The sequence below is a fragment of the Pyrgilauda ruficollis genome, unplaced genomic scaffold (genome assembly GCF_017590135.1).
Source record: "Pyrgilauda ruficollis isolate IOZ18807 unplaced genomic scaffold, ASM1759013v1 scaffold2, whole genome shotgun sequence".
Lineage (NCBI taxonomy): Eukaryota > Metazoa > Chordata > Aves > Passeriformes > Passeridae > Pyrgilauda > Pyrgilauda ruficollis.
The window spans coordinates 2,461,681-2,486,634 of record NW_024519206.1 but is presented as its reverse complement, the minus strand read 5'-3'; the positions used below and the strand labels follow the sequence as shown (position 1 = coordinate 2,486,634).

The 24,954-nt window shown below is 40.2% G+C and overlaps 1 protein-coding gene across 1 annotated transcript in view; it reads left to right on the top strand.

Annotated features, from left to right (window-relative positions):
• CALCR (calcitonin receptor) overlaps positions 1-24,070 on the top strand; it is a 155,524-nt gene extending 131,454 nt beyond the window's left edge. The window contains exons 8-13 of the mRNA XM_041466549.1: positions 1,438-1,591; positions 7,262-7,322; positions 7,425-7,491; positions 9,933-10,151; positions 18,004-18,045; positions 23,767-24,070. Of these exons, the coding sequence (XP_041322483.1) occupies positions 1,438-1,591; positions 7,262-7,322; positions 7,425-7,491; positions 9,933-10,151; positions 18,004-18,045; positions 23,767-23,988 (765 nt within the window). The 3' untranslated portion in view covers positions 23,989-24,070. The remainder of the gene's footprint in view (positions 1-1,437; positions 1,592-7,261; positions 7,323-7,424; positions 7,492-9,932; positions 10,152-18,003; positions 18,046-23,766) is intronic.
• Positions 24,071-24,954: the final 884 nt, after the last annotated feature.

Genomic DNA, 24,954 nt, shown 5'->3' with positions numbered 1-24,954 from the left:
GGAAAACACCCGCAGAAATTAAGGGAAATAGTTACTCTCCTGTGGCCACAGATGGTGACTGTTACTTTGCAATCACTGCTATGACCTCAAATTTCCAGGTAGCACGTGGTGCTCCCCAGAAGCAGTGGGTCTCTGTCAGCACAGCAATGCCTGCCACTCCTCCAGGCCCTCCTGGGCTGTGGTGACAAGGAAGTCCAGGTGGAGGACTCACTGCTGTCCCTAAGAAAGCAAATGGACATGAGACCCATTCAGAAGAGGAGCAGCATCATCCCTCACCAGCTGGCACTCCAGTAGTGGACACAACATGGTTCCCTCCACCATCTGCCCGCTGCTTCCCAGAAATGTGTAGCCACAATCCCTTGCCAAGGTCTCTGTTTGCAGCCTTGTCTGAACCATGCATGGGAACCACTTCACCAGCTCCATGTAGCTCCACACCTCAATTGGTTATTTCATCAAAATTGAGCAAAGCTGTAACCTGGCAAAGTGCTAAAGACACTGGTACCCTACAAAAAGAATCTCTGCTGCCACAAAAGCTTGCACATTCCAAAAGAATTCATTCATAACTAGGGGCTGTTTAAAGTGTAAATTACTTTGGCTTAGAAGAGAGCCCTGAAAAAACTTCTTTAGAAAAGTTTGATCTAAAGGAAGTCATCCAAACTGGAGCCCGATGTTACTGTCTTTTTCACAGCCCTCCTTTGACCTCCAGAACAAGTGGTTTGTTTCAGTTCTAAAAAAACCCCATCAGATTACTGAGTTTTTAAGGAAATATTGTAATTTTTTGTGTTTTTTGGAGTGCTGTTATCATAATGCTCTTCTACTTTGTGAGTGCTTTAATTTACTTTAATTTAATTTACAGAATCACAGAATCACTAAGTTGGAAGATCATCAAGTCCAACCCATGCCCTAACACCTCAACAAAATCATGGCACCGAGTGCCACATCCAGTCTTCTTTTAAACGCATCCAGGGATGGTGACTTCACCACCTCCCTGGGCAGACAATTCCAGTGCTTTATCACTCTTTCTGTAAAAAAGTTTTTCCTAATATCCAACCTATATTTCCCTTGACACAGCTTGAGACTGTGTCCTCTCCTTCTGTCAGCTGGTGCTCAGAGAAAGAGACCAACCCCCACCTGACTGCAGCCACTTTTCAGGGAGTTGTAGAGAGAGATAAGGTCACCCCTGAATCTCCTTTTCTCCAGGCTAATTTAATTTAATATAATTCATTTAATTTAATTTCATTACTTTAGTTCATCTCATTTATTAAATTTGAAATCCTTCTCACTGATAGGTGCTGAAAAAAAAAACCCAAAAACCAGAAAGAGCTGGGAATTTTTGTTCCCCTTTGGTTTCTTATATCCTAACAGTAACATTTGTCTTTGCCTACTTAAATGCAAAATGCTGGTCAAGTGTGTGACTTTCTCTCATTTATCTAACAGGTAAGCTGCAAAGTGCTGCAATTCTTTCATCAATACATGCTGGGCTGCAACTACTTCTGGATGCTCTGCGAAGGCATTTATCTTCACACGCTGATCGTGGTGGCAGTGTTTGCCGAAGAGCAGCGTTTGCACTGGTATTACCTCTTGGGCTGGGGTATGTATGCTACCATTTGTAGCAAGATGGTCAGTACACTCAGATTTTTGAATTCTTCTAGCATTTAAGTATCATTTATGATCTAGTTAATATCGTTACATCATAGCTTAAGACTGAGTTATTGTACCCTTAATTTGAGTGCATATAGTTACATGGGCTTAGATACTTACAAAAAACAGCACAACAAAGTATTTTTTATTTGCTGCATGTTGGGATTTGCAGAAAGAAATGCTTAAGATCTGTTAAGAAAAGCTATGGGAGAAAATATATCTCTATTCAAGTATACTTCTTTTCTGAAAGAAAAGTTGTTTATTTTTGTCACATATATGCAAAAACATGAATGTGTGACAGTACCTATAAAGTATAATTTTCCTGGAATCAAGTGGAAAGATCAGTATCTGTGTCTCACAGAGTGAAGCAATACACAGCATACAAAGAGGAAGCAGAATTTCTCTGGAAGTGAATCCAGTATCAAATACAGTTTTGCATATGTTGATTTAAAAGAAAAAAAATGATTTTACCTACTAAGTAGGTAATGGCTTTGCTGTCAGGACTGGTTTTGTCCAACAGCATGTGGTCACATGCATACTGCCCAAGGAACCATGACTAGGTCTGGTTCTTCATCTCTGAATATGCATTCTCTTCTGTTTTCTGTTTTCTTAAGGGACCCCTTGCCTTTTTAATGGGTAGCAGGAGATATTTTTCCTTTGGACTATCTGGTCCAATAAAAGACCATATGAATATAATCAGTATATTACTGAAATTAAAATTAATCTTTTACATTTAAATCACTATTTTAAATCCAGTCCACATCAGTGTTGTCAGAATATCAATATCAAGAGCTTTTTTTCCAATTTGGCAACATGAATCTCTGGCCCCATTCCAATTTCTGGTAAGGTAGCTCCCCTATCTTGAAACCACTGGTGCAGCAAAGCAGCAAATAATGGACCTTTACCCATTGTCCCACTGCACACAGGGATGTTCCTGCAATCCTGTCTGCAGCAGACACAATTTATTCTATATTTGCCATCCACTTTGGTGAAGTTGTACTTTTTCAAGATTATTTCATTTACAACAGGAAAAGAGAAAAATAGCCCTATTGTTTAAACCAATAAAAATTAGGAATTTTTAGATCAGATAAATGGATAATTAGATAACTAAGTAATTAGATCAAAGGAAAATTACCCAGTTTTAGATGTTCTAATTAGATCAAAGGAAAATTACCCAGTTCTAGATGTTCTAAAGAAATTTAAATCACTATCTTCAGACACACATTAGGCATCCGATATTTGATCCTAACTAGGCAGTAACAGCAAAGTTATCCCCTATCTAGATTTTCATTTTAAAATCTGGTCATCTACTTTCCTCTTACAATACAAGGCTTAGTGCTCTCTGGATACGTACATTACATACCAAGAAAATTAACATGATTTTCTAGTTTATATACTTTGTAGTGCCAGATAGCATTCTCCAGGCATGTAATAATTTGTCTTTGATGGTTTTTGTTTGTTGGTTTTTTCTTAATGAGAACACCAGCATGCACTCTTTTTTCTTACGAGAATGGCATTTTTTCTAAGAAGAGAGGCACTTGTAATGCTTTTGGAATTATAAGTATGTGAAACATTATCAGCTCTTAAATGAAGACAACTTTCCTGAAGAGCCCTAAATCTGCTGAGAGTTTCTGGACCTTGCCCATTGCCCATCCAAATAGCTGAGTCCTCTTGGAGCAAGCAGCTGTGCTGTCACAAAAATCTCATAGCTCAGAATATTTCAATATAAAAAGTCTCATAGGGATGTGAAACAGCAACCCAATGTGACAAGTCATTTTAAACATTTGCTTCCAGACAAAGCTTTTTCATGTCTTGCAGAATAAGGCTTCCCAAAATAGTGTCACCCTATATCCAATTGTGGAAGAGCAATATGGTCATAGACATATTTTTTTTTCTGGTCAATTTAGGCAGTGCAATTTAATGCACCTGTGACATCCAGCCTGCAATCTAAGCTAATGATCCAGCTGTAGTAGTGCTGAGAACGGCACCAGCAGCTCAGTGGGGAGTTCAGTGAAGTTACCTGATAAGACACACATCAGTATCTGAGAGTTGCCCCAAAAACAGAGGGTAGTGGCAGTGGTAATAGGGCACTGATATCTTGAGAAGGAAAAAGTTATTAAAAATGGACATAATTCTTGACAATGGTGTCTGCAGTCTTTTTTATTAAACTAGATGAATACTTACACATACACATACGCAAACGGAAAGAAAAAAAAAAAGAAAGAAAAGAAAAAAGGTGATGATTAGCACCTCCTAACTCAAGTAGACAGAAATATTATTATACTATTATTATTAGCAAAATGGTCTGATTACAACAATCTGGTCATAATCAGTTGTATGAATCATTGTAATTCCATTGATTCCAGAAGGAGTAGTAACACAGTTTAACTTTAAACATCCATCTATGGGAGTTCGCTGTTATTTGTCTCTGTCCCAATATGGGAAAGGTGGTTCTGGGCAGGCCGTGCTTCAAAGGATGAGTCTGGACTCTTGAGTTTTTGGTCTTGGATCTTGTTTATTATTTCTTATCTACAATATTTTCTGTCTGCCCAGCCGAGGTCTGTTCAGCAAGACAGCCCAGTGCACTCTCCCCTGCCCACGGGGTGGCTGTGTCTTTTATAGTGAAAATTACGTCTAACATATTTACGTTTAATTCCCTATACTTTTCACCCTTATTAACAAGTGCACCTTCACCATGAACCAATCCACAAATGCCAACATCACTACAGAAAATGGAAGACTAGAAGAAGAAAGAAGAACTTAGGACCACGCCCTGAATCCTCCATCTTGTCTCCATAACCCCCTTGTACCAAAACTCTAAAATCTATATTTTACCCTGTAACTATATCATTCAAACCCTAAGATTTCTCATTTCCTCATACGCAGATGACACATCTCTAGAAGGATCAAAGTCAAGCCACCAGACACTTTTGGCAACATTCCAAGGCCTCCGAGCCCCCCAAGGGTTGTCTCGGCAACTCTGGACATCCGGAGTGATGTGTTGAGTTCCCACATCCATCTATGTTAATCAATGGACAGAGAAACTTTTCTCCAAAAGGCAATACAGAGGAACCAGAGCAGGCTGTGCTCTGAATTACAATTCAAGAGATCAAGGCAAATGTCCAAAATGAAGCTACTCATTGTTCATTGCTATTGCTAATCTCTATGCAAGAAGATCTGGCTTACTTTATTTGGAAAAACCACTAATGACATTTGTAAAATAGTCTTATAAGAAAAATAAAAATCTGAGCAAAAATAAAAATACCTACAAAAGGTTTGAGGTGGTTGAATGGAATTTGGCATGGGCAGATGTATTTCAAGGCTGATGCAATCAGCTGACCCCTTCTCTGGGAACTGCTGCTGTGGATGTCATTTCTTATTTGTTATTGTTTTTCTGGGTCAGGAAATCACCGTTGGGCAGGACAAGGAAACACTATCAACTGTGTGCAACTGCACAGTTCATTCTGGATGCTTCAGGCAGCTTCACCCACATAAAAGTGAAAAGGGAATAATTTATTTGGACAGTGTTGAAACTTGAGTGCCTTCCAAACTGTAGTGGGAATGCTGATCTAATTGCCAGTTTGTGCTGTAAGGGACCTGGCATGACCTAAAGGGATGTGTCCTATCTGTCCCTGGGATGGCTGGGGACCTTCTCTGCAGTATTCACCGCTCACCGTGTGCAGGTGGGACTGTGGTACACGTAACCACAACCCCAGAGTCTTTGATGCTCCACTTCCCTGCTACTCTCTGCCTTTTGGCCCTTTACAAGAGCAACACTTAGCCCTAGAATAGCCCATCCAGCCTGCAGTTGGAAATCTGAGCTTCAGAGAGTCATGAGCTTCTTAGCCTGTGACTAGCTAATGAAGACTTTCCACTGCTTTCTTGAGATTTGCTTTTGAGTTTGTGGAGCCAAATATCCCAGGCTAATGCATTTAGGAGAAGAAAAACACTCTTTTTACATCATGTGCCGTGTTCTACTTGCAATGCTCCAGGCCACAGTTTTCAGCTGAAGAAGTTTTGCTATTACAGAAAGGCCCCTTAAAAATTGTATTTCAATCTTCCAACAAAACTGGCCCAGACTTGCTCCATTTCCCAATCAAAATTATTTTCTCAAGCTGTCAATCCCATGAGCTCGCCCTGAGGTCATAAGCTCCTTTCTTTTCATTCTGAGCTTTTTGTTTTTTTGCTGTGCATCGTCACCCAAAAAGGTAATTCTGCAGCCAGAGGCCTAGGAATCACTTTCTAAAAACATATAAAGAAGAAGGCAATCCAGTTTGTTCTCCCACAGGTGCACTGTCCTCCCAAGGGAAATTGCAATAAGAACTCTTTTTTTTTTTCTTTTTTTCTTTTTTTTTTTTTTTTTTTTTTTTTGGCAGTAGTGTAAATAGCTATTGCTTAAATATGCCTTGAAACATAAGAGTGTCCTATTTATGTATCTTTGGACCTTGTTTTCACTTCCCACAATATGGCTAAGGATCCTCCATCTCTTCTAAATATTTTTATGAAACCACTAAAATGTGAAAAAAACAGGAGTTATGTTCTTTTAATCCCTCCATGATTAATCATGGTATCAATAGGATATTTTCACACATTTTAATTCATAATTGTAGAATATCCAAAGCTCAGTAGAAAGGTCAGTGGTTCATAGAGAACAGGCAGCAGTAGCACCAACGGTGTGTGCCAAGCTCTCTGCACAGGACAGACAAGGCAGCAGATCGTGTCCGACTGTCTGTATGTGCAAGGCTGCACAAACTGGGCTCAGCACCGTGGTGCAGGCTCCCCAGTTCCAGGCTTCTAGCCTACTGGAAAGGGATATGACATTTAAGCAAGCTGAAGGGAAATGAAAAGAAGTGGACCAGAATGTCACTCTCAGTGTCAAGCCGGAAATAAGAACATGAGCTTCCCATTTTTTTAAGCATGACATGTTGCCAAGCCCAGTGTAAATTTTCTCCCATCAGGTCCCCATCACAGCCTCCCCTGAGGTGTCACAAATAAGTCAGAATATGTGGATTTATGGTAATCTCATCCTTTCTCCCTATTGAGATAAAGCTAAATGGAGTGGGCTTGGCTGCACAGATGCTGAGAGCCTACAGAAGATACCACAAATTCCCATCCTCCAAAAACCTCCTAGCTCCAAACACGTTCTCATTACATTGGCTCCAAAAGAGAAACTGTTCACTCTGTTTCTTATTGCTCCATAATCTGGCATGTAAGTCAATGTGCCTTTCTCTTGCTCAATCATGTAAATACATGATTGTCACAAATGTCCCTGGTTCCCTGAGGGAAGACTCCTCTGAGAACAGAATGATCCCTACATCCTTCCCACACTCCCTGCTCACACCCTTCCCTGCAAAAGCCACAGCAGTGCAGGGGAGCCTGGCAGCAGCTTTGAGACACCGCAGGAGAGCCTGGTCTGTGGGTTTTGCTCTTCCTTTTGGCCTGCCTTTTGTATCTCATCATTGAGGTGTTGCCGGGATGGGTGTCATGGGATAAATTCTCTCCTGAAAGATGTGATTTCACATCCATATGTTTTGTGAACAACAGACTTATTAGTGTGGGACACACATTAAATTCAAGCTAAACAAATACCAAGACTGATCTATAAATTTAATCATTTCAGGGTTCCCTTTAGTGCCAGCAACCATTCATGCAGTTGCAAGAGCCAGATACTTCAATGACAAGTGAGTAACACATCTGTTTTCAAAGGAATTTAGCATTGTTTAACTGTGCAGCGAATTTTATTCAAGTTAACAACAAATGTTTATGCTGTATTTCTCCTCCAGTTGCTGGATGAGTGTTGACACACACTTGCTTTATATTGTTCACGGACCTGTAATGGCAGCTTTATTGGTAAGAATATTGTTTGCTATCAACAGTATAATAAGTATTTTAGAAATGCTGCTAACCTGAACAAAATAGAAGCTTCTGTACTATAAGTATTTTGGTCAAAACCCAGAAGTAACTAGAGGTTTTTTCTACTCAGTGTTATAAAGGACAGGCTCACAACACTTTTTTCCTGTGGGACTTGAGAGGAATACACTGCATTTAAGCAACATGAATAATTTAACTGTGCCTTAGCTGGGGTGAGCTGGTTGCTCAGCATGGGTTCTTCTGATTACGAGCTGGTATCTTCCAAAGGTAGGGAGATAAAAGAGTCCAGGGAAAGAACTCAAACTGGGCTATTTGAGTAGGAGGACAAGATTCCAAGTGCAGTTTGGCAATGTGCATACATATAGCATCTGGTATGCCATTTGTGCAGTTGGGCATGGTAACCCCGACCTTCCTGACAGGTGCAGAAAGGGTTTTACTCAACCCAAGCCCCAGGCTCATCTCATTGTGTCGCCCAAGATGCACTTTCATCTTTTTATCTGCCTCTTACTTGCAAACACCTGCATGACCTACCTGCAATAATTGCCTCAGAGAACAATAGCACAGTTAGTACTTGGAAAATTTGAATAAACAACTTTCCATATCATAGCTGAAAAAACAAAAAAATCTTTCTACCCTTTCTGGAGAAGCACTCTTTAACATCACCTATATGAAATAGCCCATCCTTCCCTCCCTTATAAGTAGTCTGTTGATCCCATACAATTACATTTATTATGGGTTTATTGGTCCAACTGTATCTGCTATTGTAATGCCAATTGCCATATGAGAGAGGCCATTTAACCTTTATTTTTGTCATTGTGATCCCAGTCTGTATATCTTGGTCACAAAGAAAAAAGAAGCAACTACTATGGAAAAAGAGCGATCTTCACCTGTTTTCAAAACAAGACATTATTATTTCTGTATTGTGCTTATGCCATTTCCAGACTTACTTTTCTTATGAAGATATCAATGTCTACAGTATGTCCTGCTTGATTTGCTACAAAAAATCCCATAGTGGCAGACTGATTCAGAAGAGCTGAGTGGTTTTAACTTTGTAAAGTCTTTCTTTGACTTTTTACAGTTACTTTCAGACAATCTAAAAGTGGATGTTAAGTAGAGTGAGTGAAGTCAGAACAGGACGGAGAATAAGGTTTAGATTTAATGTTGACTGGGACCTCAGAAGTAATTTATTATTCCTCTTTTCCAGTAGAGCACAAATGTAAAACAGTTGAAAGGTCTCCCTGTGTAGTTTAGAAGTGATAAAATGTTTTACCAGACTTCTTGCTGATTCACTGTTCTGAAAAAAATCAACTGAAATTCTGAAATTTCTGGTATATATATATATATATATATATATATATATATATATATATATATATTTATTTGTGTGTGTGTGTGTGTGTGTGTGTGTGCATGTGATTTGAGCTCTGGAAATATTATAAAAGTTATGCACTTACATACTTATTTCAAAAAATTAGCAGGAAAAAGAAAGTCTATTAAAGTTCCAAAGTGTCAGTGCCTGATTTTACTGTAGCAGAGTGGAAATGAGTGACCTGGGTACACTGGAGACCGAGGAGTCTGTGATCCAGGGATGTCCACAGGGTAACCACTGAACTCATTACCAGCCTGGGTCTGCCCTCCCTCTTCCTGCAGGCTCTCAGCACATCCCACAAGGAGCTCTCTGTGTACCCAGGGTCAAGGGCAGGTTACTTGATGCTGAGATCAGATTTCCCCAAGTAACTGAGAGGAGATGCTGAACTACTTGGTATCACTGATCATCAGGATCAGGGGCAAAATTTTCTTCCCTGAGACAGCAAGAGTTACCTGTTCCCTGTGGGTAGAGTACCACGGGGTCCCTGCAGTCTGGTGGAGGCAAGAGATGCCCTAGGTTTTCCTCAAAAAGAGCCTTACACCCCTGCTCACAGACAAGCCTGAAGCATTAGTCCGTGAAGCATATTCCTTAGGGAACTTGTGTGCTCCCATAGGTCCCATGTGTCCTGGGACATACTGGAGTTTATCCCAACTGGCAAAAGAGCTTGGCAATTGTCAGGACAGAGATGTGGTTATTTCCAGGGGACAATTTGTCCACCCCATTTAAACTTCCAGTATGAAAATAATATTTAGTGTTCCCTGGAAACCCTGAATTTGCCCACATCAGTGTCAAAACATGCAGTGCATCCTAGAACTGACCCCTGCCTGCCTGAAGTATCCACGCAGGCTCCAAAGCATGTAGAACTGCTTAATAGATCTTTCCTGAAAATATTCAAAATATTTTCCAAGACCTGACTGCCAAGGCACTGCCCATTATAAGATACAATAAAGCTAGAAAGTTACACTTTACTGTCATTTATGTGTTTGGTGCTTTTATTTTGAATGTCTGTTTAATTTGAATGCTTTCACCTACAATAGCTTTGTTTTTGCAGGTCAATTTTTTCTTTTTGCTGAACATTGTCCGAGTTTTGGTGACAAAGCTGAGAGATACCCACCGTGCTGAGTCCAACATGTATATGAAAGCTGTCAGAGCTACTTTAATCCTGGTGCCCTTACTGGGAATTCAGTTTGTTATTATTCCCTGGAGACCAGAAAACCGACTTGCTGGAGAAATCTATGATTACATCATGCACATACTAATGCATTACCAGGTATGGAGCAGCTTCAGTGTAGTTGAATTGTTTGATGTTAAGCTAATTTACTCGAAGATACTGTTGCCAGGGGTTTTGCTCTGAAGCTGAAATAACTGGGTTTTCAGTTATTTTCCAGCCATTTTACAGTATTGGATTATCTGCATTTACACAAGCAGCACCACTGTGTAAAGAACAGAGATGAGATAGAGGAAACAATGTAATAAGTCACTAAAATTATCAGTTCACACTATATCTAAACTATGGAGAGAAAACTAAGTTCACAGACAGCTTTTATGTTCCAGCACAACTTCTGTTGAAGTGCTCAAATTGACTAAAACTGCTGTGACCTTAATATTAAAATAAGCAGTCTTAGCAGACTGTTGTTCAGTGGGAATGCCAACACACAAAAGAAAAACCAGAGAACACTAAACTTCATTTAGGAGTTATAATTCCATTATTAGGCAGTTTAAACTATCAGATTGACATTTTGATTTCAAAAAAGCTCTGAAAAAACAGCATCGTTAAGTAAGTCAAGTTTTTTGGTTTTTGGTTTTTTGTTTTTTTTTTAACAAAACAACCCAAACCAAAATGCAATTAAATGCTGGTCTATCTGGTTGACTGACTGGAATATATCCAGACCTATATTGACTAGGAAAGGCAGCTTTTCAATGCCTTTGTGAGTAGTGGTCCACATGAGTGAATATGGTGACCAACTTCTTGCTTCCATTCATATGGAAGGAGTAAGTGGAGAAATTATTTTAATGTTTTATTAAGAAGACAGCTTAAAAAATCAGTAGTGCTTTTTCCTTAAATGAAATTATAAATAAGGCTACCAAAATCTATGAACCCTGTCAGATTGTATATCCTGCTTATCATCCTTATCCCTTCAAAACTGTGGGTGCTCCTATTACTGCATGGGTAGAATAACTAAAGTTATAGGTCTGCTTTTGAAGTGTATGGCATCTTATATTACAATTCTGCTTAAAAGGAATGACAGCTTTGTTTCTTCTGTTGTTGCCTGTATTGTTACTTTTTCATTTACAAGAGTTATAAAGGAATATGTCCAAGTTAGTTTTTTGGTGACAAGTTATTTGATTGCAATTCTAACAAGTTAGGATAAGACAGTGTTACAATAATCACTTTACTCATAAAATATCTTTTAAATTCCATGCAGTTGTTGGAGAATTGCAAAACCGGTTATAATTGTCTTAATTAAAAATTCTAATTGTGATCGTTATGCAACAGAAAATCACCAAACTTAGGTTAAAATGGAGGCTGCACTGATGAAGGGGGTTGGGTGAGGGAGGGATCCAAGGCAGGAAAGTTTCATCCCTGATGGGTTCCTTCTGCTCACACAGAAGAACCCTTGACACCTCTGCACCTCTGTGTGCTTGCTGCTAGAATTTGGCCTTTTTTGAAGGGCTGTGCAGTCGTCCTGCTGGCTGCAGCCAACTGCAATCCTCCCTTTTCCACTTAGACTGGATTTTTAACCAGTAACCCAAAATAAACATTCTTAATCTTTTCCCTAACTTCTTTTGTGTGCATATTTAAGATCGGTCGCCAGCTGTAAAATCACTCCTCTGGTGCTCATTTTCTTCTAGGGCTGGTTCTCTAATTAGCAGATACTGTATTATCTTGTGTAATGGCTGTGTTTCCCCTTTAGCTGTTGTGCTCCCATGACCCACAGCACAGCCAGCCTGTGCAGACATCAGCAAGAGTCTGTGGGGTTTTGCAGCTCATGGCATGTCAGTCATATACAAGCAGGCATCCTGGGAAAAATTACCCATCTTTTTTTGGTGCAAAATATTATACATTCTTCGTTTCTACCCTGCTTAAATGAGAAAATTTTATGCCTTTTCTAGAAAAGAAAGAGAGGCAAGTTTTCACAGTACATGACTTCCTTAAGAAAACATGAAGGATTGATGTGTTAGTTATATAATCCATGTACGCAGAAATGGTGCAAACAAGCACTGCAGTCTATTGTAAAACTCAGAGGATTGAAGACAAGAAAGAATTTGTTCACAAAAAACCTCCATGTAATGGTATTTCTTTTAGAGAATGGTTTTCCCCGTTGAAAAACAACATACCAGTATTTCATTTTATTTGTCAACAAGCTGGGTTTACTCTGCTGAAGTGCTTCCAAACAACAGCAGAAGTCTGGTTTTCATCTGACCCACTCTTTTTGTGATGGTGTCATCAATGCTCACCATTTTAAGCAGAAGTGGGTTTTCAAATATGTTTGTATGAGCAATTCATGAACACTGAATGTCTACTGCATGTGTCTTTCACACAATCAACCAGATTCTTCTTACCAGATCCAAAGAGCAGATACCTAAATGATAAAAAAATGGAAGGTTGGCTTTTGTGCCACAAATGGGAATACATACACTTTTCCTGACCAGCTACCCAAATTCCCATTAATCCTCTAAATGTGGAGGTTCATATATCTTCTCACCATCACCAATATCAGTTTTTAGTCTCCAGAATGCTGAAATGAAAAGTACATCAGGCAAGAGAAAGACATTTCAGCCATTACATTGTGGTTTAACCCCAGCTGGCAACTCAGCCCCACAGAGCCACTCACTCACTCACTCACTCACTCACTCACTCACTCCCTGCACTGGCATGAAGGAGAGAACTGGAAGGGTAAAAGTGAAAACAGGAAAAACTTATGAGTTGAGATAAAGACAGTTTAGTCGATGAAGCAAAAGCCATACATGCAAGCAAAGCAAATTACAGAATTCATTCTCACCTTCTCATGGCCAGGCAGCTGTTCAGCCATCCTCAGGGAAGTTGGGCTCCATCACATGTAAAAATTTACCTGGGACCAAAAAAAGCCAGCAATCCTAACATCCCTCTTTTTCTTCTTCTCCCACTTCATATGCTGATCATGATGCCATATGATCTGGGATATTCCTTGGATCAGCTGGGTTCAGTTCTCCTGACTGCATCCCCTCCCAATTCCTTGTGCTCTCCTAGCCCACTCAAGGTGGAGTGAGATGAAAAGCAGCAAAGACCTTGACTTTTGGAGGCCCTGCTCAGCCATAGCTAAAATATCCCTGCATTATCAACACTGTATCCAGCACACATCCACAGCAGAGCCCCACACCAGCAACCCTACACAAAACCAGCAGACCTTAATTGGAATTATGTGCATGGATTGGGGTGCTGTAGGTGCATTGATGAACACACACAGCTATCTTGTTTTGCAGAGCTTCTAAATTAGGCACCACAAAGCAAACATTTGCACTCCACAAGAGCCAGTGAGTTGCAGATCTATGTTAAAGGACCTCATTTTCCAAACTTGTTTGATGATGCTGAAATCACAGGAAAGATGCAAACTCCCTCAGCCTGTAAAGCATTATGATACTGGATATGCCATCCTTTTCATACCTCTGGTATGAAAACACATCTGTCAAATGCCTGAAAACCCCATCATGCTGCCCAGTGAAGACAAAAATGATACACCTGGGCAAAGGGAATGCCTCCTGTGAAGGAGTGACACAGCAACAGCCCTTGCTCCTACATGTAGCTGCATTCAGGTCTCCATTCCAGGATAGAGTAAGAGAGGTGTGGCTTGTGCCTGATGACCTGGCAGGGCCTCCTGCACCTCTGCTGGTGCTGGAGCTGGAGCTGATGCTTCCTTCATCCTTGGAACCACTGACAACCTTTTGAGAAGCCCCAGGCTGTAAAGAGATTGGGGTGCTGTGTTTCCATCAGAGGTTCTGATCCCAGCTTCTCATTTCTGACATTGGTCCATAGCAAACACCTCACAGGAAAAAAGGAAGAGTAGAAAATTAACTGTATGATGCATCTGTTAGTCCCATATATAGACACAGTCCCCCAGAGCTCTCAAACCAGCCTGGGGATGAATAAGCCTCAGCTTTCAAGTTCCCTACACGAACTGTCCCATTCTATCTCCAGCATCTTCAAGCCAGGTTTCTAGAGGTTGTCAGGTTACATAAAATGCCACTGTCACTGTGGAGGTCTGTGATGGAGGGGTGGAGGAACAGCCCCTGAATCAACAGCAGTACACAAGCAGCTAAAGCTGCTCTTAATACCTTGGTGACTGAGGCTCTAAATGTGTGAGTCTACCTCTAATGAGAAATTAAAATGCTATTCAGCATAAGAGCCTTGGTTTTTATTGGCAAATGAAAAGGGGTTTTTTTCTGCTGAACAGAAAATAACCACTGTCTTTTTCTCTACAAATGAGATCCCTTGTGTGCCACTCAGCAGCTTCCAAGCAGCACTCTCAGGACTGCAGCACCCACCCTGCCAGGCAGGAGGATGCAGCTCAGAGGTGCCTGGTCTGGTACAAGGATATTTCGAATCTTTTAGGCCTGGGTTTGGACTGCATATATATCCACACTGCCTCCAAGTTTTAAATTCCACTCTCTATGCAGCCTTATACAGAGCAAAATTTACCCATTTAAAAGTAGCCTGTTAAAAATAGTGAGAAATTTCAATGTATTTTAGAAGGTATTCATTCCATCTGTTTCTCAGTTTAAAATGAAATAAATATCCTCTGTAATGCCAAACCAGGCAGAAATATTTTCTCCTTCTGTTCAAACTTAAGGTTATAGGACTGCTTTTGACAACATAAGCATTTTTTCAGAAGTGAGAAGTGAATGGACATGGAGCAAAGTCCACACTGAGGATCAAAAACTGATTTTTATACTATGACCACCTGTATATTATCTTCTAATATCAATAATGAATATATAACCCCACTAAAACCTCATCAGCTACCCAGTGTATGGTTGATTAAGGCAGGAACTAGGGCCCTGAACATGGTCAGCAGGAATAAGTGCTCCTATATATGATTTCTTGGTTTAATGGAGACATAAGCTCAAATAAAAAAAGTAAAAAGAGGTATGAAAACCTATGTAAATTCGTAGTATCTGCATTGGTATTTGTTATTTGTCCATTTCTAACCTGAGCAAATTACTCAAACTTCTCTTCAAGGCATTTATGTCTTCTAGGAGAATGAGATACAAATTAAATACCTGCCAAGCAAAGAATTTACTTAGACCAGTACAGTGTACTGGTCTACTTAAACACTGGAAAAAAACTCATGCAGTGTTAATAAAGTAAGGTATGTGAAGGTCTGAGAGCTGCTGTCTCTGGACAATCCCTATGGCATGATTCAGCTGAAAGCCACATTCATTTGTTCTTCACATAATTTCAGAAATACAGAATTTCAGAAGTCATTAGAGGCCCTCATCCTAAAACAAATATATTCTTCATTTCCACTTTCAACACCACAGCCAACATTATCTAGCAGGGAGCAGACAATATATCAAATAGGTTAGTTTAACAACTCCACACAGTGGCAGAGAGATATAATTGACTTAGACATCTCATCCTCAGCAAGCGTTGTATCCTGAGCAAAAACTAGTAGCAGTTAGAATTTGGAAGAGATGTGTCAAAGAGATCTGAGAAATAACTCATGGGCCCTAAATTAAATAATTAACCTACATGTAGTCTGTCACATGTTTTAATAGAACCACTGTAGAATTATGGTCATCCCAAGCACTCCTGGCTCCACAGAGACAAAGCTGGTGTCTGCTACTCATATCTTCGTAGCTTTACAGCTGAAGATAACAATAGCCCTCTGAACTATGGGCAAAACTTTATGTATAAAAAGAAGAAATAGAAAGGAATAGAAATAGAAATAATAGAAAGATAGATGGCAGAGTCCAGAGGGCCATGGCAGGTGGAAGAAGAGCAATGGGATATACATGGAACAGACTACAGAGAATTAATTCTTCAGCCAGAACATATACAACATGCATGGTCTCAAAATAACAGGAAGCCAGGTGTAGTTTCAGCTCACTCTAAACTACAAGAGAAACTGAAAGGGATATGAGGCATCATTCCACCTTCCTCTTTAGCTTTTCTGTCTGAAGTTGACAAGAGAAAACATTAGTTAAGGGAAGTACACTCTTGAAAAGCAGAAAAGTGGAGCAATTGCAGGATGGAACAGAAGAATTCCAATACCATGCAGGAATTGAAATGGAAAGTGGCTTCACTTCAATAGTTCAGGTTCAATTTATGTCTTTAGGTGAACTGAGGTTCCCACATTCCCCCTAAACACTCTCACTGAAGAGCAAACTTGAAAAAACTGTCCCTGCTTCCTTCTCTCCCCCACCTTCTTTCTCTCCCCATGCTGTCTTCTGATTTGCCATGCCTCATGTAGACTGTCCCTGAGCATCCCTGCTCCCAGAGGAGATCCAGATCCATCTGGTTTGCCATTGTGGCTGACTGCTGCTAGTGAAACCACATTAGCAGAATAGCAGAGCTCAGCTGCAAGGGTGCCCAGTGCAGTTCAAGAGCAGAGGCTGTGCCCAGCTGTGCACAGCACAAACAGCAACAGTACAGGCTGTGAGGAACCGGCGCATTTTCTACCCTTGCAAAAATTTTGATTTAGGAGCGTCTGGTCTGGCAAAGATCTGCTTTAGAGCTGTAAGGTTTTGTTTGAATTTGTGGAGTTTCTCAGCCCAAAACTTATGGACAAGGTATTGTGTATTGCTTACTGCATGGTGGGATTTGAGTTTTCTGAAAATACTCACTTCTTTGCCAAAATATGAAAGGAAACTTTTATTTCTCACTATGTCTACCCTTCATCTTCCTCCTATGTGCTGTTTCATGTTGATATTTGAATTTATGTCAAATTACAAATTCTGCATCAGAGAAAAATCTATTGGAGAGAAATAATTGTCATTATTCAAATGACAAACCAGCCCGTGTACCCCTATATAAGCATTCTGTTTAAAAGTTATTCCTTATCCTGTTTGTGGCACAAAATATATATCTGAGACTCCAAGACATTTTGCAAAGCATTGTCTACAATTCAACTGGTAATCATTTAAATGAAGGTTTTATAGAAAAGATACAGCTGTAAAGCTCTTCAGAGCAGCCCTTGGGAACATAAGCTGCATTGCAGTTTTCCCCTCAATTTCACAAACTGCCATACGTTTAGTTTATAATAACTGCTTTAAGTAATTCAAAATTAAGGCATTTGGCTCCCAGTGATGCTATGTAATGCTATTTTAATAAGAGCAAGTGCAGTTAGGACATGGACCAGTGTAACCACATAATCCTGAATGGCAGGCTTTCTGTGCAAGAATTTTCTCTCTTATTAATTTCATACTTTGCCATCTCATATTCCTGCCTTGGCCCTGTTTAATCTTATAGCAGTAGTGAAATGCTATCTGAACATCTCTGGTGATGATGAAATTAGCTTAAAGCCATTTGCGACCAAGCTATGATGCACAGTGTCTCTTTTTTTCTGCCTCCCTACCCTCTAACTCATGTGCTGTGGTAGGTTTTTTCCTTTTTCTGGCCACTTACACCTCTTCTCATATCCTCTCCATCCACTGTGGTGCCCAATATACCAGTTCTCTTAAAGCCTGACATACAGTTCCATTTAAAGCCTTCCTGAGACAGCTGGATTCTCTGTGTCTGGCCCTTTGGACTGGATAGTTACACTCTGATGAGTGAGTGGCAACATATAGGACAAAATTCCTCTACCATTCCTTCAGCAAAATCTGTGGTAGGGTGGTTCTCCTCTGTAAGCAAAATACATACCTACCTTTTATTTTCCTTCTCTCCATCTCTTATATATAAATAACTTCATAGCCATAACAGAAAATCTATAAAATGTAGTAATGCAGGGGAGGGAAACAGTAAAACATTATGAAAAGACAAAAAATCCATTTAATAGCATACCTGTGAAAGATGGGGAGTGTTTGTGATGCAGAGGAAGTGGATTAATGTTTTTATCTCATATCCATCAAGTCCAAATTTCCAAAACATGATGAAGTCTATATATTCTGATCCCTAAACTCTTTTCTTTTCCTTCTCTTAGGGCTTACTTGTGGCTACCATATTCTGCTTCTTCAATGGTGAGGTAAGCACGTGAAATGCAGAAAATGAGCAGAACTTGTAAAATAGTCATCCTGCTGTTCATAAGTGCAGATGTGAAGCATGTCACACTACAAACTTTGAAACCACACCGAGTTGCTTTTACTCTCTACACACAAGCAGCGGTGTGCATTTCTGTCAGCTCTGTGCAGAGTGACTGGAATATCCCTGAGCAAATTAATCAGGTCTGTTACCATTACAAAGCAGATGGCATCTAGTGAGGTACAGGCATGACACTCGCCCTACTATCTGCAAGTCTGACACGGAGGTCTAAGTGAAGGAGAAAAATGCTTTACGCACCTTCCTGCCCCAGAACAGCAGGAAGGACCACAAGACTCAATAAGAGCAGGGAAGACATTCAGAGATCTGTCTGAAGAATGAAGTGGGGAGCTCAGGCCAGAGCCATGGCAAATCCATCCCTGGTAGCACTGTCAGAGGTGGAGGAGTGCAATTGCTTGAGCTCCTTTAAGGATTAGCACTGGCCTTTTTACAGTCAATGTTTCTTGTGTAGCAATTGAGAAATAAAAACCCTTGAAGCAAAGATCTCTCCCAGTCTCTTACCGCTGGATCATATATATGAATATACACCTACAGTGGGTTTTAGATCCACTTTACTTCTTCTTTCTTTTACAAAAAATAGCAGGTTAAAATATGTCAAGAACCATTTAAATTCCTAGAGCAAGCCATTTTCCAAAGATGGTTGGCAGAAAAAAGCTTTTTCAACACATCAACAGCATTCAACTGTAGCCAAATAAAACACCACATATTTTAGCAAAGCTAGGAAGTCCATTAAAAAGTTCATTTTCAATGAACTAGAATTAGATACAGAACAAAGTTTGTGATGCTAACACTCAGTAAGTAAACCTCCAGAGACCTTTGTGCTCCTGTTTATCCCTGTATATTATTAGAAACCAGCAAATATATTATTATATTATTAGAATATATAATATATTTATATTTATATTTATATTAATGTATTAAATTATTAGAAACCAGCAAATTTCATGTAATGACATGACCACACTGATGTTTTGTTTGATAGAGACTAGAAGCAGGCTATCCTATAGGTAAGGTGTTACTGGCTGCTTTGATAACATTCAGGATAGCAGAGAGTATTAAATTCTGCCACAATTTGTCAACATCTCTGTATATTTGCCTCTGGTTGGCTCCCTGTGTAAATGTAAAGAGAAACTGAAGAACGAAAAAGACGAGAGGCCTCAGCTGCAGCTCTGTAGCATGGCTCCTCAGGAAGCAAGGCAGGGAATGGCAAAATGTGAACAGCTAATCACATCAGAACCTCACACAAAGTGAGATCACGCTACAGAAGTTCACGGTTTCATGCATCCAACTAAACAAAGTTGAAGACATGTACAACTCTTTTCCTAACACATTTCTGTCCCCAGTATCCGCAGGCTACTATCACCTTTCTCCTTCTGCTTTACTGTCATCACTCTGACACAGCTGAATATCCATGCCCTGGAAACAAAGACAAACTTCTGCTACTCCCTAGTATGGAGGAGCTACTGTGAAGAAAGTAGAGACAAGTCAGGCAGTTTTTGAAACATCCTCTGCCTATAAGAGTGACTGTATCACTGTGTACAAGCAGTACTCCTGTGTCTCCTCACTGGCCTCCAAACAATGTGTTACCCCAATATCCTGGTCTTGAACTTTGCCTTCTTCACCCCCACAGTGTCCCCTGCATTTTTTTCAGATTTTGCAAAACAAATTCTCTTTATGTTTTATAGCTTTAGTGCAGGAGATTGATTCTCCATTTCTAATGAGAACAACCATATTTGCCTAGATTAAAGGTTGTAGCAATGTTAAAAATTAGGAAAGGTCACAATAAAATGCACTGAAAACATAAATTATCTTAAGTATATTAGTTTCTTAGTTTCATCAACTAGCTCTAATTCCAAAGTACTTTTGGCTAAGCTACAATGTCAGAAGAGCATGCCCACCTTTACAACCCCAGGAATACAATTCTCAAAGTATGCACTAAGAAATACATCTGAAGCATCGGCTTGCCAATATGCATGATTGATGACCCCTTGGTGGAGCAGCTGATCAGAAACATGGATCAAAGTCAGGCATTAAAAACAAATGACTGTGAGGACACAGGTTTCTCAGACTTGCTGAGAGTGATTTTATTGGTGCTTGGGTACTTTTCACCATTACACCCATTTTCAAAATCATTGCATCTGCTTCAGATTTGCAGATTGCCAATGGCAGGAGCGCTGGAAAACCCTCTCATTATTTTCTTCTAGGAAATTTTATTTAGGGAAGCTTTTTCTAGAATATCCCATTAAGGTGAGCAGTGTCACTGATGACACCTCTCTAATACAGACTCAAGGCAGTTTGGTGCTACTTGCACATTACCCATGAACACCCAGCAAAGTTCATGCCCTAGATTAGCTGGGCTGGGCTGGGATGTGCTGGGCCAGGAGAGGATGAAAGGATTATGATCCTTTTCTCCTATTTTATTTCTGCAGTTACACAATCTGTAGATATATAAGGCACAAAACCTATAGAAAAACAGCAACAGTGAAATGCCAAACTGGTATCAGGGCCTTCCAAAGGAAGCACTACTCTGAGTTTGGCCAAGAAAATTGAGCTAATTTCCCTCAGTCCTGGTGTATGCAGAAGTACACAGACCAAAGACAATCTGGTCTTCAGTCATGATATAAGATTGTTTCCAAGCTGCTGCATACATCTGCTGCCATAGAGGCTAAAATTATTTCTCATGAGAAAATTCAGTGTGGGGCAAAGAGATTAATTTTAGTACTGCAGCAGCTTGGCTAATCTGGGATTTACTTTTTCCTACTGGAACATTTAACTTCAAGACAGAAATACATGAAGCTCAGCCAGGACAAACAATGCTAAACTCAGAACCACTTTAGTGTGTTTTATAGTGCATTCATCACCATTGCTTCACTAACCTCACTTTACTACCATGAGCCCATCTATAGAAAGAAATCTAAAAATAATAATAAAAAGCTGTACTAATGTCTGCATTCATCTGAAAGAACACATAAACAATGTTTGGTTTTTTACTTTCAAAATGAAAAATCTTCTTGTACCTTTTCATATAAAATCTTGGTGTCCAGTAGAACTGCAGTTTCTCTGTCCAACAGCAACAGTTTTGTACAGATGATACAAGGTCTCTGCAATAGTCTGCTCACCAGACCGCATTTTCAAGCCTGGGATTGCTTCTAGACTGCAAGGCTGGACAACGGAATGGAAAGTCTATTTGGGGAAAAAAAAGCCATGTATCTTATGAGCCAATGAGGTGTGAATGGCTAATAGAGAACAGAAAAACCTTTAAAGTCTTGAAGACCAGAGCAAATAAACTTGGGTCCTTCATTGCTTCAGTCTTTGCCTTCATTTATCTGCCATCATAGTGGAAAGCATGGCAGGCATCACCGTGCGCCTCATGGTCCCCAGGTGCCTCCTCAGTCGTTAATATGTCGTGGCTGTGCATGTGATTTTCAGTAATGCTGTTTACATATTTAAAATCCATGCCTGAATGGTTTTAGTTGGCACTGAGTTATGATCATCTGAGATTCTTGGAATCGTGGCAGAAAACTAGATTAGCAAGTTCTACTCAAATGCAGCAACTTGTACAATCCATTATCCATCTGTGGCCAGATCCTTGAACAAACAAGCAGCTCAGCAGAAAACCAAAAAAAAGACACTTTGACCTTGTGCTCTCATTGCTCTGTGGAGCCTTTTAGACTTTTATAATGGCACTTCTGATCATGGGCTGAGCTGGAAGGGATGTGGCTGTTGTCTACCCACCATACATACAGTGTAAGCATCACTCCCTCTGAAGAAAAAAATTATAAACTCCTCATGACAGGCTCTGAAGACTCAGGGACATTGTTCTTCCCTCTCCAGTTAACCACACTATAATCTCCACACCTGTGGCAGACTCCAGTTCAGCTGAGAGCAGCTGGGGAGCTTATCAGGAGCTTCTCACCTGCACAGCAGCTCTTCTCCCCATGCAAGAGCGATCAAAGGGGATGCGGGGTCTGTGCAGGGGGCAGAGAAAGGAGAGGGATAGGAAAGGAACAGAAATTCTCTAAGAGCAGGCTCTTGCTGCCTTCACTAGAGATGCTGACATGAATCCAAATGGATGAAGTGCTGTGAAATGCACACATGGTCAGCTCGGGGCAGAGGTGAAAGCAGAACTGCACAATGGGTGGTGACCGTGGTGCAGTGGGGGAGAGGGGGCTGCAGACAGACAGAGCCACTGTGCACACACAAGGTTTCTGCATTATCCTCCTTTTGTCTGCCCTAGATGCCCCCACCCCAGTGAGATATGGGGAAAGTCACTGTCCTCGTACTTCTGAAGATTTCTTCTTCCAGTCCCTCCCCATAGCTTCTGGGTAACAAAGCTAAAATGTTCATACTGTAACATCAAAAGGCAATTTTAAAGTGACTAAAATCTTTACATAGTTTAGTTTGTGTAATATTTCTGTATCAAGTGCTGCCACTGCATTACTCTTTGACCCAGTAATTCTTTCTCAGTAATAAACTTAGGTGATAGTGTGATAAAACATCCCCACATGCAACTATTTCACTTTAATTCTCCACATTGGCATAGTAAACCTTCCTCACAGCCCAAGTAATTAAAGTTCCATTATGACCATATGCCTTTCCTGCACTCAATATCTAATTAACCTCCACAGAGCCATTTGGTTTTTTCCTTTCTGTGTTAGGAGAAGGTGAATAGCAATACATTCTCCAAATGACAAACAGTACCCACCTCAGCAGGACCACAGAAACTTGTAGACTCCTGTCATCACAGTGCCTTACTTGCACCTTGCACCCTGGAGAGGTTATTTACCTCAGATTATTGTGCTATTCTTGCTTTGTGTTGTTCAGATTTAAACAAAAAGAGCCAGGATTTGCCCACTTTCTGCTCATGTCACAACACTATCAAGAGCTGCCATGCATGGACATGCATCTGGAGAAGTCCTTCTTATTCCCTGGCAGGACTCAATAGTTTAAATCATTTCCCATTACCACATATAACACTACTCTTAATGTATAGTGTTGAATAAAATATCTTATTCTTAGCAGATGACTGTTCAAAGTTTGAAATCCTCTGCCATGCAGAGGGCTATGACCATTCTATATTTTGAGAGCACAGAACCTGTTCTTAAATTATCAGAATAAAATCTCTGTTTAGCTGTCCTGATCCTCTAACTCTTTCTACAAAATTAGTCCTGGCAAGCTCATGAAGTGTACTTACACTTTGCCATTCATGGCAATTCTCATTACTCAAGGCTGAGCTTCTTCAGGAATCAAAATGCATTAGGTTTTTCAGGAGCAATAATCCAGCTGCAGCATTGGCTTTTCCTTTTCCTTTTCCTTTTCCTCTTCCTTTTTTCCTTTTTTCCTTTTTTCCTTTTCCTCTTCCTTTTTTCTTTTTTCTTTTTTCCTTTTTTCATTTTTTCCTTTTCCTTTTTTCATTTTTTCCTTTTCCTTTTTCCTTTTTTCCTTTTTTCCCTTTTTTCCCCTTTTTTCCTTTTCCTTTTCCTTTTTGTTCTGCATCAGAGATCTTTTTCCTTTTCCTTTTTTCTTTTTTCCTTTTCCTTTTCTTTTTCCCTTTCATTTTCCTTTTCCTCTTCCTTTTCCTTTTCTTTTCCTTCCTGTCACAGGGGTTTACATTATGCCTCACCCTAACAGTGTGTGTCCCTGGCAGGTCCAAGGAGCTCTGAAGAGGCAATGGACGCAGTACAAAACCCAGTGGGGCCAAAGGCGCCGAGAGCACTGTTCCACACGATCTACCTCCTACACGGCCACGTCAATCACTGAGGTCCCTGTGTACCTGTACCATCACGATGCCAACAATGAACAGTTAAATGGAAGATACGTAGAGGACTCTGAACTGGTTGCATTAAAATCTGGAGACACGTCTGCCTAGCTCAGCGCCAGCCACTGCAAACACATCGTTTCATGTTCTGTTTGTGAAAAAACTGGGGAGAAGGGTGGGAGTGTGGAAGTCCAAGATGCTGTGCCAGAGTGTAGGCCCAGGCAGAAGGACACATCCTATTCAAACCACATCAACCTCTGACAGCAATGATGTAGAGGGAGTGTGATGCAGTCCTGGAATAGCATTTCTTCCTGTGCACTGCAGCAGGGATTGATCATGGACCTGCCCACCAGGCTGTGCAATCTCCACATCTCCTGATACCTGTATGAAGTGACCATCTACATTTGTAACAGCCCCAGGTAGCCAATAGCAAATAGGAAAGAAAGAACCAGTATGTGGCAATTGGAAACTTTCAACACTTTTTGCTTTTGGTACTTTTCCTTAACACTAGGTTTTAAACCATCAACTTTCACAAAGTGTAACTGACTTGGAGTCCCGTATTTTTCCCTTATAATGAGCTTGATGACTGCTTAAAAGATTTTGCACATTGCAAGAAAAATCAACTATATGAACAGCAGAAAATCATTCCAAAGTATTGAAATCTTGATGCTTTCCAAAGAATGCCACAAAATAATGCCATTCCCAAAGGATACCCCAAAATATTATCGTCCCATTAGCAGGGGCATAAAGCAAATTAAGGTGAAATAGTCATTGCATACCAAAATTTCAAACACCCTCAGAGAAACAAATTAATTCTTCAGGCTTAATGACACAAAAGTCCTGAAGGCATCTCAAAATAGATTTTGTTTAACAATACTGGTAGTTCAAGAATATTTATTTATAGGAAATATTGTCACCCTATTACTCTGCCCAGAAACTCATCTTTAAGACACAATTCTCTCATTCTGAATTAAGCTGTGAATTTTGTTTGGGGACTATGTTTTATTTAATAGGCATTCTGAGTTGAGTGCTAGGTGAATGCTTGTCTCTGGTATAAATTTGTGATCATGGCAGGAA